We start from the raw sequence: 17,712 nt of genomic DNA, 5'->3' as shown, positions 1-17,712 counted from the left end.
AGTGGAGTTTAACGTGTGATCCCCAGTTTGAGAAATAGAACATAACCTAAAGAGCACAGACAGAAGTTGAAGCGTGAAAGCGAAACGAAAACCAAATTGCATAAATTGTTTGTAGCGTGAAAGAAGTGAGGTGGTAAAGTAAATCCCTTGTCCAACCAAAAGAGTGGGTTGCAGAAATTGCTGCACACGCACAAACCCACCAACATAAACACAAACAGCCTCGAGTAGAGAGAGATACTCTGATTCTCGCATACCCTAACAACACGACAAAACTCTGCAATTCTCCAACACTTCTTCATTCACTTTCTCACTTTACTTTCATTTCATCAACCCACACCTCACTCAAAACAAATTACCTTTATCTCTTTCTATGTCAATTTCATCTTAAATATCATTATATATTTTAACATCTCATACTTTCAAATATATTTATCATTTATCCACAATCCCATAAATTTGAAAATTGCAGTCTAAATTAAATTAATTATTTGACCAAATTAAAAGTTCCATTATTCATCACGGGACCGAGTTAAAAAATTACAATGTACTTACAAAACGAGTTGAACTGGCCTAATATAACTTTTTTAATTAACCTATGTATCTTGCTTATGTTATACCTTTAGTTAAAACATTGGATTTTATTATTATTAATTTATGTGAATAGATCTTTATAGTTTGATGTCCCCAGCACCCCAGGTGTCTGTCATGTACTTCCTTAAAGTGTCTCACGCATGTACGAAATACGGAGAAAGCATGAGCAAAAGAACAAACCACTTTTTTAAATTCAGACCAAAAATATTGTTTTATCAAATTATATTTGTATATGTAATCTTAAAAAACAAAAGTTTGTGGAATATTTGTAAAACTTAAAGAATGCATGAGAGAAGGACAATGTAATGTTTTTAAAATAAATTAAAGATTTTTATGTAATTTAATTTTAATATAATAAATAATTTTTTATTTATGTACTAATAATTTGATTTATTTTAAATATTCTCTTCTATATATACGTCCAAAAAAAAATTGTAAGATATAAATTGATTATTTGTCGTAGTATATTCTCTAGACAAAAGCTATGATAAATTCATTTAAAGTATATATCGATTTATAATAAATGGAATTTTAATTTATGTCTATTTTCTTCCTAAGTTCAAATCTGGCGATAAAATGGCTGTAATTTCAATTTATGTCTATTATCTTCCCAATTCTAATTATTTCGCTATCAATTAGTATGCATATGAAATATTATTTGTTTTAGAACAGGTGTTTCATCATAATTTTATTTTTAAAAAATGTATTAAAGATGAAAAAAATATTTAAATTATCTATGATCTCAATCCCTAAACATGTAGTAGAACTATTGAATTGAATAGGAACACCATTGGTGTTAGTTCGTATATATGGTAGTCATGAAACAAAATTTAAGAGATTTACATGTTCAATTTTATTTATAAATAGTAAAATCACAGATTTTTATTGTATAACTTTTAGGCTGATTAATTAACTTATTAAATTATTAGTTGTGTATAGCTTTTACATATTATCTTACGATGAAACTCTGGTTACTTTAATATAATGTTAAAAATTTTCAATTCGAACATATTAAAAGTTAAAAAACAATCTAATAATTATAAAAAATAATGCTATAATTTAAATAAGTATAAAATAATAATAATAATAATAATAATAAATAATTGAATAATTTAGTTAAAATAACTTGTAACTTATAACAAATTAAAAAATTTAAAATAAATTATTTAAAATATTTTCGAAATATGTTTATAAAATTTAAAATTAATCAAATAATTTACTATCTACCTAATTAAACTAGCAACTCATCAAAAAAATTTCAGATATTTAAGTGTTAAACTTTATTTCATAAAATTGAAGAAAAAGGATATTGATTATAATGTAATCTCTAAAACACTATCTTATTTTTGTGAAATATGGATAAAAAAAAATTATCTTTGAAGAGACTAGTATTTTTTTTAAAACTTCTAGAACAAAAACATTATTATGTAATTTAACAAGTGTCATGGTCCATCAAAATAAAATTAAATAAAAGCAACAAATGCTAAAGTATTACTCATAAAACAATTCAAAAGTGTATTTTACAATTTTGACTAATACTACAACTAAAATTTACAATTTTGACTAAAAACTGTGTTAAATATTTTAAATGGGCAGAATATAGATTCTAAGAGAAATTCAGTGTCCTTTGACGCAGCAAATCAAAGAGTGTGGCTTAATTGATGGAATAGAGTGAATATATGGTTGTAAATTCTAACATTTATTTAATTCCTACCATAAAAGAATACACCAAATCACTTTTGTTTTATGACCCGTAACATTTATGTGATGGAATTATTATGTAATGCTTTTATTAGAAAAACTAACCAAATAGATAATTTAATTTAATATAGAAACTTTAAAAATAAAGTCAAACAAAACACACTAATTTATATCTATAATATAACATTGAATTTTATTATATTTATCTGTGTAGTCAACATAGTGATAGTGAGAAAATTATTTTTGGTATTTTACCTGTAAATTTACATGTAACAAGAATGGAAGTGCTTATTAAGACTTGGTGAGACCAAAATTGGTGGCAAAAGAGGTGTATCTGTAGCATTCCCCACTCATTGAAAATGTTATATTTGAAGGGTTTTGGTTTGAGTTTAGGTTAGGGTTTGAAAGAGTGGCAGAGAAAGGCAATAATTAGGAGCTGGACCAGCGTGCAGGGTGTGGGAGAGATAGAGAACCAACATGACCTCTTGTCGGTTGTTCTGCAAGACAAAACTTGCAATGTAGTCATCACTCTCCGTGAGTGCAAAACAACCCCACTGTTCCTTTTTTTTAGTTCATTTTTCTGCTGCTTCATGGATGCTACCAAACAACATCTTCTTCTATGCCCTCTCATAAATTAACATTCACTTCACAATTGTCTCTATGTCAAAACCTGTTATATTTTATATACTCTTTAATTTCTTTTCCAGCTTCTTTCTCTCTCTCTCTTCCCAAGGTTTTGCTGGTGCAATTAAGCTTCCTGCACTTCTTATTTACCTCACACTCCCTAGGGCCCCAGTTGATAACCTCGTCTAGCTTCCTTCAATTTCCAACAGTGTATCAGTTTATTTTGTCCTCTCTCTCTGTCTTTAAGAATTTTCCTTTTCACAAAAATTGCACTCTTACAACTTTGTTTACACTTTCCCCGTGCTGGTGCTGCTGCTACTATATACGGTTAATAGTGTTGTTATTAATACTCACCACTGGAATTTAATTGGTAGGTTTAGCTCATACAACGTCAATATCAAGTAAGCACAGGAAAAAACATTGTTATTGGTGTGATTAAGTCAGTTCTTAATTAGAGGGGATGGATTAGGGTTGAACACACTACAGGATGATCCACCATCACAGTTAAGGAGAATACGATCATTTGAAGAGCTTAGATTAGATTAGATTATTAAAATAAGAAGAAAAACAAAATAGAGGAGAATGAGATTAAGTTTAGATCTTGGCCTTCTTTAATGGACATGAGAGAGCAAGATAAGGTAATAGAGATGCCTAGCACTTTGGGTTATAACCTCCCCAATAGAAATTCATCTTCCTCCAAGTTATCATCACCAATAGGGGAAAGAAGTGAGCAACCTCCTCAATCTCACACATTGCTTTTCACTGATCCACCCCAAACAACTTCACATCATCATCATCATCCTCCTCTCAACCCCCCTATTTCTCTTCCACCAAACCCTCCCAGACCCAGAAGAGATCCAGATCCAACTCCTGTTTCTCCTCCTGCCATAACCACCCCGAGAACACAACCACACTCCACAGGAACTTTCACGACAACATTCAGATACCGAGAATGTCTGAAGAATCATGCTGCCAGCATGGGGGGCCATGTCACAGATGGGTGTGGGGAGTTTATGCCAAATGGAGAAGAAGGCACCCCGGAATCCTTCAAGTGTGCTGCTTGTGAGTGCCACCGCAATTTCCACAGAAAAGAATCTGAAGGCGAATCATCACAGCATGTTCTCAACTACCACCTCACTTACCCCGGCAAAACCAATAGAAACACCGTTCTTCATTCTCCGCAATCTCATCTCCACGGCGTGGTGGCTACCCCTTCTGGTGGGCCGGTTCAGCCCGCGATGTTGGGGTTTGGGGGAACCCCAGCTGAGTCGTCGAGCGAAGATCTCAACATGTTTCAGAGCGATGATGCAGGGCAATTGTTATCAGTCCAGCCACCACTGTCATCGTCGAAGAAGAGGTTCAGGACCAAGTTTTCACCGCAACAAAAGGATAAGATGATGGAGTTTGCTGAGAAACTGGGGTGGAAGATCCAGAGACAAGATGAACAGGAACTGCATCAGTTTTGCTCTCAGGTTGGTGTAAAAAGACAGGTTTTCAAGGTTTGGATGCACAACAGCAAGCAAGCCATGAAGAAGAAGCAAATGTAAGCCTAGATTAATCAAATTCCTTCTCTTTCAGATTAATTGTTGATTTTTTTTTTCTTTTGAATTTTTGTGTTTAATAAAAACACTCAGAGACTTCAAAATCTTAGATGTGAATACTATCACATATAAGAAAATAGGTCGCTAAGCTAGCTAGCTACACACGTTAGTCGAAAGCTGCTACGCTATTGTGTATTCTCATCTGTTTGTTATTAATTAAATTAACCATTCAATTTCCATGGGCAATCATCTAGGTTGTGTCCTTTGATCTATATAAACACTTCTGCCTGTAGAAAATTAAGCCTAAAACATAAGAATGAAAAAGATGAAGAAAATGATGCATGAAACTGCGATATATTCATAAATTAGGTTGTAAGCATTAATGGTGATGAGAATGTGCATTTCATGCATTATACTTAGAGATAATGATGGAAGGCAAAGCTGGGTTCGTGAACCAGTTCACTTTTGTTGAAAATCAAAGATGAGGGCTTTGGAGAAAATAGGATCCCACCACCACATCCACCCAACCACACAATATTGTCAAATTTGTCCTGTAATAGGACACCGACAGCTGAATAAGGAGACAATACCCGTTCTTTTCTCAAAATGCCTTTCTAAGGTATTCAATGTGTGGGTGTGTGGTCTACATGAATAAAATCATGGCATAACCAAAGTAAAAAGAAACAGGGAGAGAAGGACAGAGATTTCATGCTTTTTAGATATGTATATACTATGTATGTATAAAAGTGCAATACGATTTTTCTCCCTCACAAGCTATTGTTGCAGCAAGCAGGCACATAAAGCCAACTCTAACACAAACACCCACGGGTAGAGAGAGAAACTAATGAAAGATTCTCTCATACAGTAGTAAGATTTTTCTTTTTTCCTGTAAAGAACCCATTTATCCAAAAATTTACAAAAAGGCAAACACTTTTAGAATTATTTACTGTTCTTAACCTGTTTTTTTTTTTTTTTTTGAACAAATAAGAATTCGGTTGGTCAACGTTGTTTTTGTAATTTATTTTTATTACAGAGATTTAAATCTAAACATTAAATCCTAGTTATATATTATTGTATAAATAATTACATATTTATAAATATACATAAGTAAATGTTATATATATAAGTAATACTTACAAATAGCATTATAAAAAAATTATTTTATTAATAAAAAAAACTATAACAACGGTAAATATACAAATATGATATTATCAAAAAGTAGAAATCAAATATATACGCATATATTTATAGTTATATTTCACTTAAATAGTTTGTAAAAATATAATAGTTTATATGAAAAATCAATTTTATATTATAGTTATTCATAAATTTAAATATTTTTAATAATTTATTACTATTATTAAAGTTAACTTAGTATCTTAGGTCCAAACTCAAATCTACCTTTGGTTTGGATTGATTCGTCTGTTTAGGCTGATTACTTTTAGTTTGAACCGACTTAGCTCGACTTAGCTCGACTTTCGTGAGTAAAATGAAAAAGAGTGAAATTTCAAAATTTTTATATTTTTTTAAGATATTTAAAATTCTTTTATTTTTTATTCATTTAAAATACTTTTCAAAATTCATTAAATTTAAATTTCTTTATAATTATCTTATCCAAATAAATAATTTTAGTATCAAAAATTTTAAATTCTTCAAATAAATAAATTAATCACCTAAATTATCTCATCCAAACATAAACATTATGGAATAATATGTCACAATTACTGTGACCTTCATGGAAAAACTTAAATTTTATGTTGGTTTAGGTTTGGTAGAATTCAAAATATTGAATTTAATTAGATTTTAGTTACAATATAATTTGTTTGTTTTATTTTCACCCAGTTGTTTTTCCAATAATGTTACGCTCTAGTTGGATTCGTATTACACATTCATTATGGAATACAGGGTGCAAAATGATAAAAGCACTACGGAAAAAGATTTTCTTCTGTATAGGAGATTCACTATACAATGGATCATGTGTTATGATTTGCACAACTAAACCTTTTTCTGGCGTGTTGTGAAATTTCTCAAGACAGAAAACTTATTTTCATTATGTATTTGAAGTCGTAATACAATAGGTTGCTTCAATAGATAATATAACCATGTTTTGTGTGTGTGTGTGTTTTTTTTACTAAGGCAAATACTAGGAATGTCTAAAGCAAAGATAGAGGTGCCAATAGCAGGACCCACTTTGTATTCTACATACACATATTACGGCCCAAGGTGTCCACAAACAAAATTCTACATACACATACAATAATATAATGTAGTGAATTAAATTATCTTTAGGAATAAGTTCAGTTCGAACCAAACTACCTTTTAAAATAAGTTTTAGAAACTTACAATAATATACTTTTACTTGAAACACTTTTTGTTCACTTACAACATTCAACTAAATAACTTCTCCTATTTTACATTACTTTCATTTTCATTTTTCAAAACCAGAATGCCACTAATTCATAGTTCCATATGTAAATGGCTTATTATGTTAATATTAAGTTTGCAACAACTGAATTTCCCTTTATGTAAACTATTTCTAGAAAACTAATATCCCTTATATATGGATCTTAAATTCAACACCAAACTGAACTAACAACAATAGGTAATATAAAATGAAAACATGAGAAATGGAATAAATATTATTACAATGAAATAGATGAGAAACTTCTCACAATTTCAATTTCATTCAATTTAATCCAAAGTTACAGAGTTTTATTCTATTTATAAGTTATAAGATTCCCACTAAATCTTTATTTTCTATTAGAAAATGAATTTCCGTAACTGTTAAATCTCCGTTAGATTTAGAACCACACTAACCATTATAATATCTTAGAAAATATAGAATTGACTTAAATATGAACTAAGTATGTCAAAATTAAATGCAAAAAAATGATGGATAATAAACTGGATTAGTTATTTAGTTCAAAAACTAAGCAATCTACTCAAATGAACTCACTTATGTTTCTTGAATATAAGAACGAGGTAAATAATCTGTTTAATACAAGAAGTGTTTTCATTTCGTTTTTAGTATAATCAAATATAATTTTAATATGATTTTTTTTAAATTTTGTTAAGGATTTAGATAATTGAACTCGCGTTTAATTTTTAATACTTGTGACGTGTGTTTATTAAAGAAAAAATATGTATTAATATACAATTAATTTTGAAGAAAATGTTTTTTATTCTTTATTTTGTAAATTTAAAATTCTTGGTGACTTTTTAACATCTTGTATTACAGGAAAGTATTGTGAAGTTGGGTTGGAGACAATATTCATTGAATAGAGAATAGGAATAGCAACGGAGTGACGTGAGAAAGAATTTCATTATTTCATTTCTATTATGAAAACAAATATTTTTATCCTTATTTCAATTTCTAATGGATATTAAATTTTTGTTTTATTCTTAAATTCATCCAATAATAAGTATATTTGTAACAACCTAAATTTTATCTAATATATTTAATATATGTATTGATTAACTATTCAATAATTATAAGGTCTTTGTGATATTAATAATGGAAGAAAAACCGATTCATACTACAGTTTTTAAAGCTAGACCGCATTGTGTTTTAAAATACATTCAAATGAACTCATAACTACTTCAAAACATAAAAAGAAACTTAATACAATTGTTGTTTTAAAACAAATTATCTAAGATATTTTTATCTGTACTACTGTCATCCTCAACTCCTAACATTGCTCCTGTGTATGAAAATATAAGATCATCACATTAGAAAGATAACAAGAGACATACAAGTACAAGGGTAAGCTAATGTATAAAAAATGATGAGTAATAATATACCTAAAATAGCAATATATCAAATTAATTATAAATAATATTGAAGTATATTTGATAAAAATAAACTTTTGAATCATCTTAATTCGTTTCTCCATATATTATAACACAAATACTTATTTAGCGACTAGTGGCAGACCTTAGAAGGCCCATAGAGGGGCCTTGGCCCTCAAGAATTTTTAAAATATATATTTTTTTTAATTTTTTAGATTGATTTTTATTTTATTTTTATAAAATATAATATTTAATACTAAAAAATAATAAAATTAAAAATTAAACCTAATAAAGAATAATAAAATTTATTGATATTTTTTATTTTTTCTCATTTTAAGTTTCTCATCGCTTTCGATTCTTTCTATTCTCATTCATTCAGTTTGATATTTAGTTTTTTTTTTCATCTTATGAGTTTTTTGTATATTTATTTTTTTATGAATATAAAAAGAAAATTTATGTACTATATGTTTTTTCATAACCATTTCTTAAATGTGACTTGATTATCATATTTGTTTTTAGTAATTACGTCTCTCCATTTTTTATTAGATTTTGAAAAATTATTTTCTAGTCTTAATTTTTTTTAAATAGGTATATTGATGAAAAATAAAATAATTGATTATTTTTTTAAAGTGATATAAGGGAAGATACCCTTGAAGATGAAAACATTACAAATTTACTTCTACACCTATTTTTAAGCATACAATCATGATACTAAGAATTCAATTGTTGAATTAGACCATTTTTTAAGATTCAAATAATTATAAGTGAAAAGTTTCATATTAGTTTTTTTGAATTATAGGCGAAATGTTTCATATTAATTTTTTGGAACTTATGATAAGAAAACATTTTCAAATATGAGAATATAGGGAAAGAGGTGAAATTAGAAAAACTTATTTAAAATGAGTTTCATATCAAATACAATTTCAAAACTATAATTTTTTAAGGAAAAACACACAAGGATTTCAATACTAAATTATATATACTTTTGTTATATTAGTAATAATAATTAAATATATATAATTTGAGTATATTATTTTGACCCCTTCAAACTTTTTAATCAAGATCTGTTAGTGACTATTCTCTTTAGAGACCAACATAAGAACTCACATGATGCATTTAAAAGAATAAGCTTAATACGAAAACAAAAATAATTTATAATAAATATCATTAAAACAAATCTTTGTCAGAAATCAATCCTTAACTTAGTGGTTTTTTTTTTCATTTATACAACTTCATTACTTAATTCCAATAACCCATTCAACAATAAATCTCATGAATCCGCCAAAAAATACAATTAGTTCACATTTATCAATTCAAATATCAGGTATCATCCCACATGGCTAAGTCCAATGGCTCAAAAAAACATCATTCCAAATCTAATCAATAACAAAATAGATATAGACTCTGTTTCCGGAAGACTAGTGTATTTAATGGACTCATGAGACTCGTCACATATCATACTTACCACAATCTCATTCTTTTCTACAACCTACAACTTGTTATAAAATGAATTTCACGTATCTCATCTAGTCATGACAAGGTTAACCTTACTAGCTTCCTGAGTATGGTCGTCTTTCACATCATACCATCTGCCAAGTGAAATCTCCTTTGACTCTCACCACCTGACTATCTTCTTCATGAGTTATATACTAGTAGAGTCAAAATAATCTCATATAACAAATCCCCTTTAATACACTTTGACTAATCGTAGATTAGTAATCCCCTTTGACGTAACTAATTTAAACTACTGTATCATATCCAAAATTTTTCAAACAAACATACATCGACAGACACAAGTTAGTCCAATCATCATTTCAAATCAAGATATGAAAGCATCATTATTTATAAATTTCTCTAACATAAAAACTTTGAATTCTAAAAATTTCTTAAAAAGCCCCCATTTGTAATTGATTACACTCGACATGTAACCGATTACCAGAGAAGATAACATATGTATCCATGTTCCTAATTAAATTAACTCATCAATCAAACAAAATTTTCAAAATCACATGTCCTAACCAAGTAACCCAAATCAAACACTGTCAAAATAAATTTATAAATTTCTCAATAATAGATCCCTCAATAAACTTCATATTCCTTAATAATTCATTTCCTCATATTTTTATATTCAAAATTTTCTATGCTTCTACCCTCTTTAAGCGTTATTTTCATATAATAATAAATTCAGTATAATCACCTCACTACCAGAGGCGGACCAACGAAGGGAAGGGGGGAGTCGTGGCCCCCACAACGTTTTTGATTTTTTTTTATTTATGTTATATGAAATTTTTTTTGTTTTTAATTTTTTAAATTATGTATAAGAAATTTAATGTTTTGGAATTTTTTAAATAATAAAAGTATATATTGGGAATTGATAAGAATTAAAATAGGTATCTTTTTATTTATTTTATAAAATATAACATTTAATGCTAATAAATAATAAAGCATAAAATCAAATTTAATAAAAAATAAATAAATTTATTAAGATATTTTTTATTTTCTCTCTCACTGTTTTTTGAGTTTCTCACATATTGTATCCACTTTAGACTTTTACTTGTTTTGTTTTATTTTGTTTATGAAGAAAAAAAGAAAGTTGAACACAAATTCATTATTTTGTGCTCTCATTTTTGTATGCTTTCTTCTATTATTGAAGAGAAAAGTAATTCATTTTTTCTCAATTGATAGTGAAATATTAGTTTAATAATTAATATTATTTTTTATCTCATGAGCATTTGGTATATTCATTTTTATAAATATCGAATAAAAAACAATGCACTAAGTGTTTTTTAATAACTGGTTTTTAATTGTGACTTGATTATCATATATTTTTCTTTTATTAATTATGTATCACAATTTTTATTTAGATTATGATAAATTATATTTTAGTATTTTTTTTTAAACATAAGTATATTAATGAAGAAATAAAAGAATAAATTAATTATTTAAAAGTGATAAAATGGAAGCTACTGTGAGGAAGAAAATAGAAAAAATCAATCTTTGACAAAAATAGGAAGTCAATTACATTTACTTGATTGATTTTTTAATCCGTCTCGTCTTATTTTAACTCTTCTTGTTTTTACAACTATATCAGAAAGATAATTTTCTACAATGAAAATTATCAAAATAAGATTGCAAAATAAAACGGAAGATGAATGTTTTTTACTGACGATATGATTATTTACATTAAAAACAAAATATAACTAAAAATTTTAGTATTGATTCAATTATTATTAAATTAAATAATCTTACGGATCCATAATTAAATATATAAATTGAATATATAAATTTTAAGTATATTTTGGCACCTCCATAAATATCGAGCAAGTTCCGCCACTGCTCACTACATCGGAGACACTCAAACAACCAAACTCAAAGAGATCGCATAGTCATCCAATCCCAAAAATCATATTCAATTAATAAAGTTTCTACTCATCTAACTCTTTCATCACTACTTTCATACCAATTTCATAATGTAATAACACTGGTAGTTTCACCCCCACTTGGAAACTTCACGGTACAAACCCAAAAATCTATCCCTCTCATAAATTCTTAACTTTCTCTAGTCCAAGGAAAATATCACCACTTCAAATATTAATAAGTTCTCATTTTTTTTGAAGCAACATTCAATCAAAACAACATACCATCAATTAATATCTTTCAAAAAATAAAACATTAGATTATAAAAGAATTAAAATAGTTTTTCTTACATGATAAAGTTTATCTAACTCTGCTCTTCTCACTTTGAAAAATCACTGTCTACAACATCAAAGGTTTGATCAATGATCAAGGCAAATTTTTTCAAGATTATTAACAAATAGAAATTCATTAAGAAAGATAGAGACGACATGAATGAGCTTGCATGCAAGGGAAAACATGTTGCTCTTAGAGGATGAGTAGAATTTTCGAACTCACCATTAAGAGAGATTGACTAAGGATTTTAATAAGGTTTTTCGCATAGATTACTCGAGTAGTGTTAATTCTTCACAATGGATAGAAGTTGATCCAAAATTCTTTAAAAAAAAAGAAAGGTTTTTGGGGAGATCTAAGTTGATAGAGAAGAAAATGATAATGAATTTTTGGAGTCTTCCAATATTTATATCCGTATTGGTGCACATTTTTTCCTATTTCAATAATAATTAGTTTATTTTAATAAAATAATAAATATCATGACAGCTATTATCAAATATTTAATATAAAAAATATTTTCATTCCTTTAATGTTAAATATTTAAAGTAGAAATTATAATCCTATTATACATTTTAAGGGGATTATAAATAAGAATTGTATACTGGCGAGGCGATGAAGTTTCGAGAGCGAATTACACTCTAGTTATAATTTGAGCATCTCCTCCTAATAGAGACCATAGAGTTACTCTGTAACATAGTTTTTCAAGATTATTGAAGTCGCTATAGGGCTTGCAAGAATATTTCATTATTTCAACCTTCTAAGATCAGAATTCATGGTTCTACCTGAGCGTCGATCACCCAAACATATCCCTTTTCTCGTTTACCTTTTCATTTATAATGATTACTTAATTTTATCTCATCCCATATGCACTACATCTTTGTCATCAACATGATCTTCCAAATCATATTGACTTTAGTACCACTCAGACCAAACATGCAAAACTCATATAATTGTTGCATAACTCGATTGAAACCATAGTTATCCTTATTTACCACTAAAAGTATGAAAGAGATTATGAGTTTAAATTTCTACTAAAATTTGAAAGTTATAAGATTGTTACGAATAATTTTATAAAAAAAATAGAAAAAATTGAGAGTTTAATTATTTATGTTGAAAGTTTTATATTAATTAGAAATATGACGATTTAAATTTATATAAGTGAGTATAAATCTTATATTATAAATTAAATTTATAAGATTAAGTTAAATTTAAAATAAACTTCTTAATAATTTTTATTAATAAAATACTAACAATTAATATTTAATTATATAAAATACAATCCTTATTAACCACATAGATGCTGAGAATCGCTTGTCACCATCAGAAAAAAAAAAAGTGTATAACATTTTTTGGGGTGTTCCAGACATTGTGCATAAGGTACAAGCTACCTGTACTCTCCTACTACCTAAATTGTCTGTGGTGGCCACACGATTCATCAGAAAAAAATCACTCTCTTATCTCATAATATTCTACAATATTTTATATGCTGAACGAATTCTAATATCTCTCTTCCACACCAATTTTTCATCACCTTCTTTTTCTAACTATACTTACCTAAAGTCACTCCCACTCAAACCATTCTGTACTTCATATATTCCATACACTCATATCATATCACCAAAGGACCTTCCTTCAAATTTTTGTTATTGAACTTTTCAGCATAAGGTATCACCAATCTTCTCAAAACCTCACTCTTCTTATTCCCATTTTCCTAATTTTCATGATACATTTTTATCAAACATTTACTCCTAAATCAAATACTTTTCTGAGGTGCCTCACCCATGTAGAATCAAATTTTAAGTCACTTCAAATATTAATTTCTCAGAGTATTTAAATTTTAATGTATCCTTGCCAATCTTAAACTTTTCATAAGAAACAATATTAAAAATCTATCACTTTTATGAGCAAGAATTTTTAATTTAAATAAAAAGTCACCTAATGGTAGTTTTTGAAGGTAGAATTGTCAAAACGGATAATCCGACCTTACCCGACTCGACCCACCACGAGTTGATCACTTGTGAGCCAACCCAACCCGACTCACTTTTAGCGAGTCAAAAATTTTTTAACCAGACCCAGCCCACTTTTTAACCAGACCCAGCCCACCGCGGGTTGGTGGGTTAAACGAGTTGGCTCATGGATTCACTCAATTAAAAAAATATATTTTTTTTAGTCAAAACTAAATTATAATTCTAATTAAAATCTAAATAAATTTTAATACAATCCAAATACAAACCAAAATCACAAAAACACACAAAATACAAATTATCTGTGTTGGCTAAAAAAATAACTTAACATGACCCAAATATAAAGTCCAATTTAACAAAAAATACTTGTGTGACGTTAGTGAGCCAACCCGGTTTACAATCCAGGTGAACTGGGTTCTAGGTGAGCCAGAGTCAAAAATTAATTCGTATTGAAATTTGTAAAAAAAATTTAATCCAATTCGATCTAATTCGTGATGAGCCGAGTTGATTTATAGGTTAGAACCCATTTTCACATCTGTGTGAAGGTTACTTCTATCATAACCTTGAGTAGATTATCATTCAGTGGAGTGGTTGCGGCCACAAAATTAAAGGAATCTATTTATACATTACGTTCCTTTTCGTCTCATACATGGTTGCAATAGATTTTGACGTGAGTTTCACCTACTCTTTCTTTTCTTCACTTTTTAAAAAGATGATTTAACCTTCTTTTCTATTATCTCTCGATCATTTATTCAATTCACACAACCAACGCACTCTTTATTCTGAGAAAATGCACTCTTTTACGTTTAATCACAAAATTGCTACCTTATTATAAATGTGTCCTGTTTTTAAATATTTGTATAGGAAACATTGAAAACATATTTTTTTCATTTGCAATTCTTGCATATAAATTTTCCAAACCAGAAAACAAAGTAAAAATAAGATGACAGTTTTATATAAAATTTGAATAGCAATCTAGTAGAGTGAAGTGTTTTGATGAGATGATGAAAAAGTGGATGAAAGATAAAGATAAGATGGAAAAGAAAATATGAGCACAAAAAAGTATATTTATTATTAGAGTTGTGGCAGCCAAGTGACAAAACCAGTGCAACATGGGAACTAAGGTATAAGGGCACAACCAACCACCCTTTCCCTATGCAAAGAAAAAGAAAAATAGAAAAAAAAAAAAAAAACTGACTCGTTACACTGATTCTGATGTAACGGTAGCCACATTACTAGAACTTCCCATTAAGAACATAATTGAAGTTCTTGATCATCTATTACTAAGTAGCCTTCGCATCCTCTTACTTAGAATTGTAACTTGTCATTTTCAACGACTTTTGTCCTCGTCTTTTGACTTGTCCTCTTCGGTTCTCAACCCCAAACCACTGTCACAACAATTATAATCTTATCAGTAAACAAAGATGAATGTCGAAACTATATAAATCACGAGAGAAAAGATTACCCGGAAATTTTCTCGTAAGCCCACTGAGCAAAAGACTCAGAGGGTGCGCCGGCACCTTCCTCGGAGGGAGCAAAGGCATCAAAAGCGGGTGCGGCGGCATCCTTGGCAGTTTCGGCGGCTGACGCGGCGGAGTCCTTGGCAGCTTTGACCGTTGGGGCGGCGGCGTCCTTGGCATCCCCTGCAGTGGTTTTGGCGCTTTCGAGCACATTGCCCCAGGTGGTTCCGATGAACACGGCAAGGCACACCACCACGACAACGAACTTCATGTTTAGGGTGTTCATGATTTTATTCTTCTTCAAATTTATTCAAAAGCTTGTGTTTTATTCTTTGTATTTTGTTTGCTTTTGTTGCTCTGATAATTGATTTGCTGAAACGTGTATTTATATGTGTGTGTAGTGAGAAATAGGTTGAGATGCTTGCCACTAATGGCGCTTGTTCATCGCTTTAACGGTTGGTTTTCTGGCGCAGCTGGGTCATCAGCCAGGCAAATCGCCCACAGAAAACGCACGACGTTGAGGATGAACACTTTGTTCTTATGGTGGAGAATGTTTAACGGAATAATTATAATTATAAATATAATAATAATAATAATAATAACAAATTATTATTATTATTTATTATTATATTAATAAAAGAAGTCGTAAATGTTTATTATTTCTAAAAATAATGAATTCAAAACTTTAAAGGTGAGAGGGTGCTAAAGATAGAAGTATTCATCAATCTTGCTTAAACTAATAACTCAAACAAAATTAATTAAATTAGTTCTGTGTGTATGTGTGGTATTAAATTAGTCCTAACAAGTCACGTACTCTGTGACTGTGACATATCTGTTTGTCTTTCTTTGTACTCAACGATAATATATTTTCACTTATTTTTTTAGCTTCCATTTTGAATTTGGGTTTCTTTCTTCTTCTTTTTTTTGTTTTGGGATGACTCTTTATAAAAAAAACTTGAGGAATATTTGTTTTAAAACTAAAATTACTGTTATGGCTAAACATTTCGCCAATATTATATAATGAAAACAATATTTCACTAATATTTATCAAGCAGTCTTAGAGTATGCAAGTACCGAAGAAAAATAGAAACAAAACTATCTTATAATATTAAATAATATTAGAAACAAATATTGAAAAATTGAAGAAAAATATGAAAATAGGAAAAAAATTCTTTATCGTTGTATTGCATTATATATACCACCACTATTATTGGACAACAAATATAAAAAAAAAAACAGGATGACAAATATGTAACTATTTATAAATTTAGCGTTATATTGTAATGAAATAGTACCATAGTCAAAAAATAAACATTTGTCACATTGTGTTTGATTTTCCTTATAATAGAGAGGGTAATCAAAAAGTGTCTTATTATATTGTTTTTTTTTTTCATATTGTTGATCTTGTTGTATATACAGATTGGATTGGAGTAACCCAATTACTCCATTAATATATTTGTTTTTATTTATTAAAAAAAAAATCCAACTAACACTATTTATGAACGACACTAAATACGATGGCAAAAGAAAATGGCTTTTAGCGTTTACATTTAACATGATTTTTTTTTTCTTTTCATGCACATTAAAAATACATATTTTTGAATAAATGTAGGTTTAGGAATTTAAAACCTACCATTTATAAAATTAATATTTCAAACTATTTTGAGAGATCTAAAATTCATTATCCATTTTTTGGGTGGTATGAACTTTAATGAGAAATTTAAAAAAAAATCAAATCAAAATTCCTTTCTCTTACTCAAATAGTTTGCATTATTCACAGTTTCAAAGTATAAATTTGTCACCACTCTCATCTAATGGCTAATCGGGATTAAAATTCCACAAATTAAAAAAGCCAATAATACGAGTTAAAGTTGATGTTATTAGGAATGGAAAGAAAAAACGACGATATTTGTAAAGATTAGGTATAATATTCCACTTCACATGTTCATAAAGAAATGTCAAAACAAAAAGAATTAATCTTGATATTATTAAAATATCATGCTAAAGGCCATATTTATGTCTCTAACCTCTCTTATTTATCTTTTATTTATTTTTGTAGAAATAAAAAGGTTAAAATACTTTTTTTGTCCTAATTTTCGTCAAGTTTTTTCAAATAAGTCCTAATTTTGGTTTTGTATTCAAATAGGTTCCAATTTTCGTCAATTTTATTTAATTGAGTCTTTTTTTGCTAACACAATTTAAATCATTAACGACCATGAACAGTGACTGTCACGTGTCACTTCGTGGTGTTTTTGAATTTTTTTATTTTTATTTTTATTTTTTTTAATTTATTTTTAATTTTTTTAATTTTTTTAATTTTTTTTTAATTTTTTTTAAATGTACACATGTCAACCC

The 17,712-nt window shown here is 28.5% G+C and overlaps 1 protein-coding gene and 1 pseudogene across 1 annotated transcript; one reads left to right on the top strand and one right to left on the bottom strand.

Annotated features, from left to right (window-relative positions):
• The first annotated feature begins 2,694 nt into the window (after positions 1-2,694).
• Positions 2,695-4,703, top strand: LOC114177418 (zinc-finger homeodomain protein 2 pseudogene; annotated as a pseudogene).
• Positions 4,704-14,946: 10,243 nt separating this feature from the next.
• On the bottom strand, positions 14,947-15,724 carry LOC114175012 (uncharacterized). Its single transcript, XM_028059764.2, has 2 exons — positions 15,363-15,724; positions 14,947-15,285 (listed from the first exon to the last, which is right to left on the bottom strand). Exons 1-2 carry the CDS (start codon positions 15,641-15,643, stop codon positions 15,228-15,230), a joined length of 339 nt encoding a protein of 112 aa, XP_027915565.1. The 5' UTR covers positions 15,644-15,724; the 3' UTR covers positions 14,947-15,227.
• Between the last annotated feature and the right edge of the window lie 1,988 nt (positions 15,725-17,712).

Source organism: Vigna unguiculata, chromosome 3, assembly GCF_037176805.1.
Source record: "Vigna unguiculata cultivar grain cowpea cultivar isolate G323 ecotype 2 chromosome 3, ASM3717680v1, whole genome shotgun sequence".
Lineage (NCBI taxonomy): Eukaryota > Viridiplantae > Streptophyta > Magnoliopsida > Fabales > Fabaceae > Vigna > Vigna unguiculata.
Note: the sequence above shows the minus strand (reverse complement) of the source record. Positions and strands in the feature narration are given on the sequence as shown.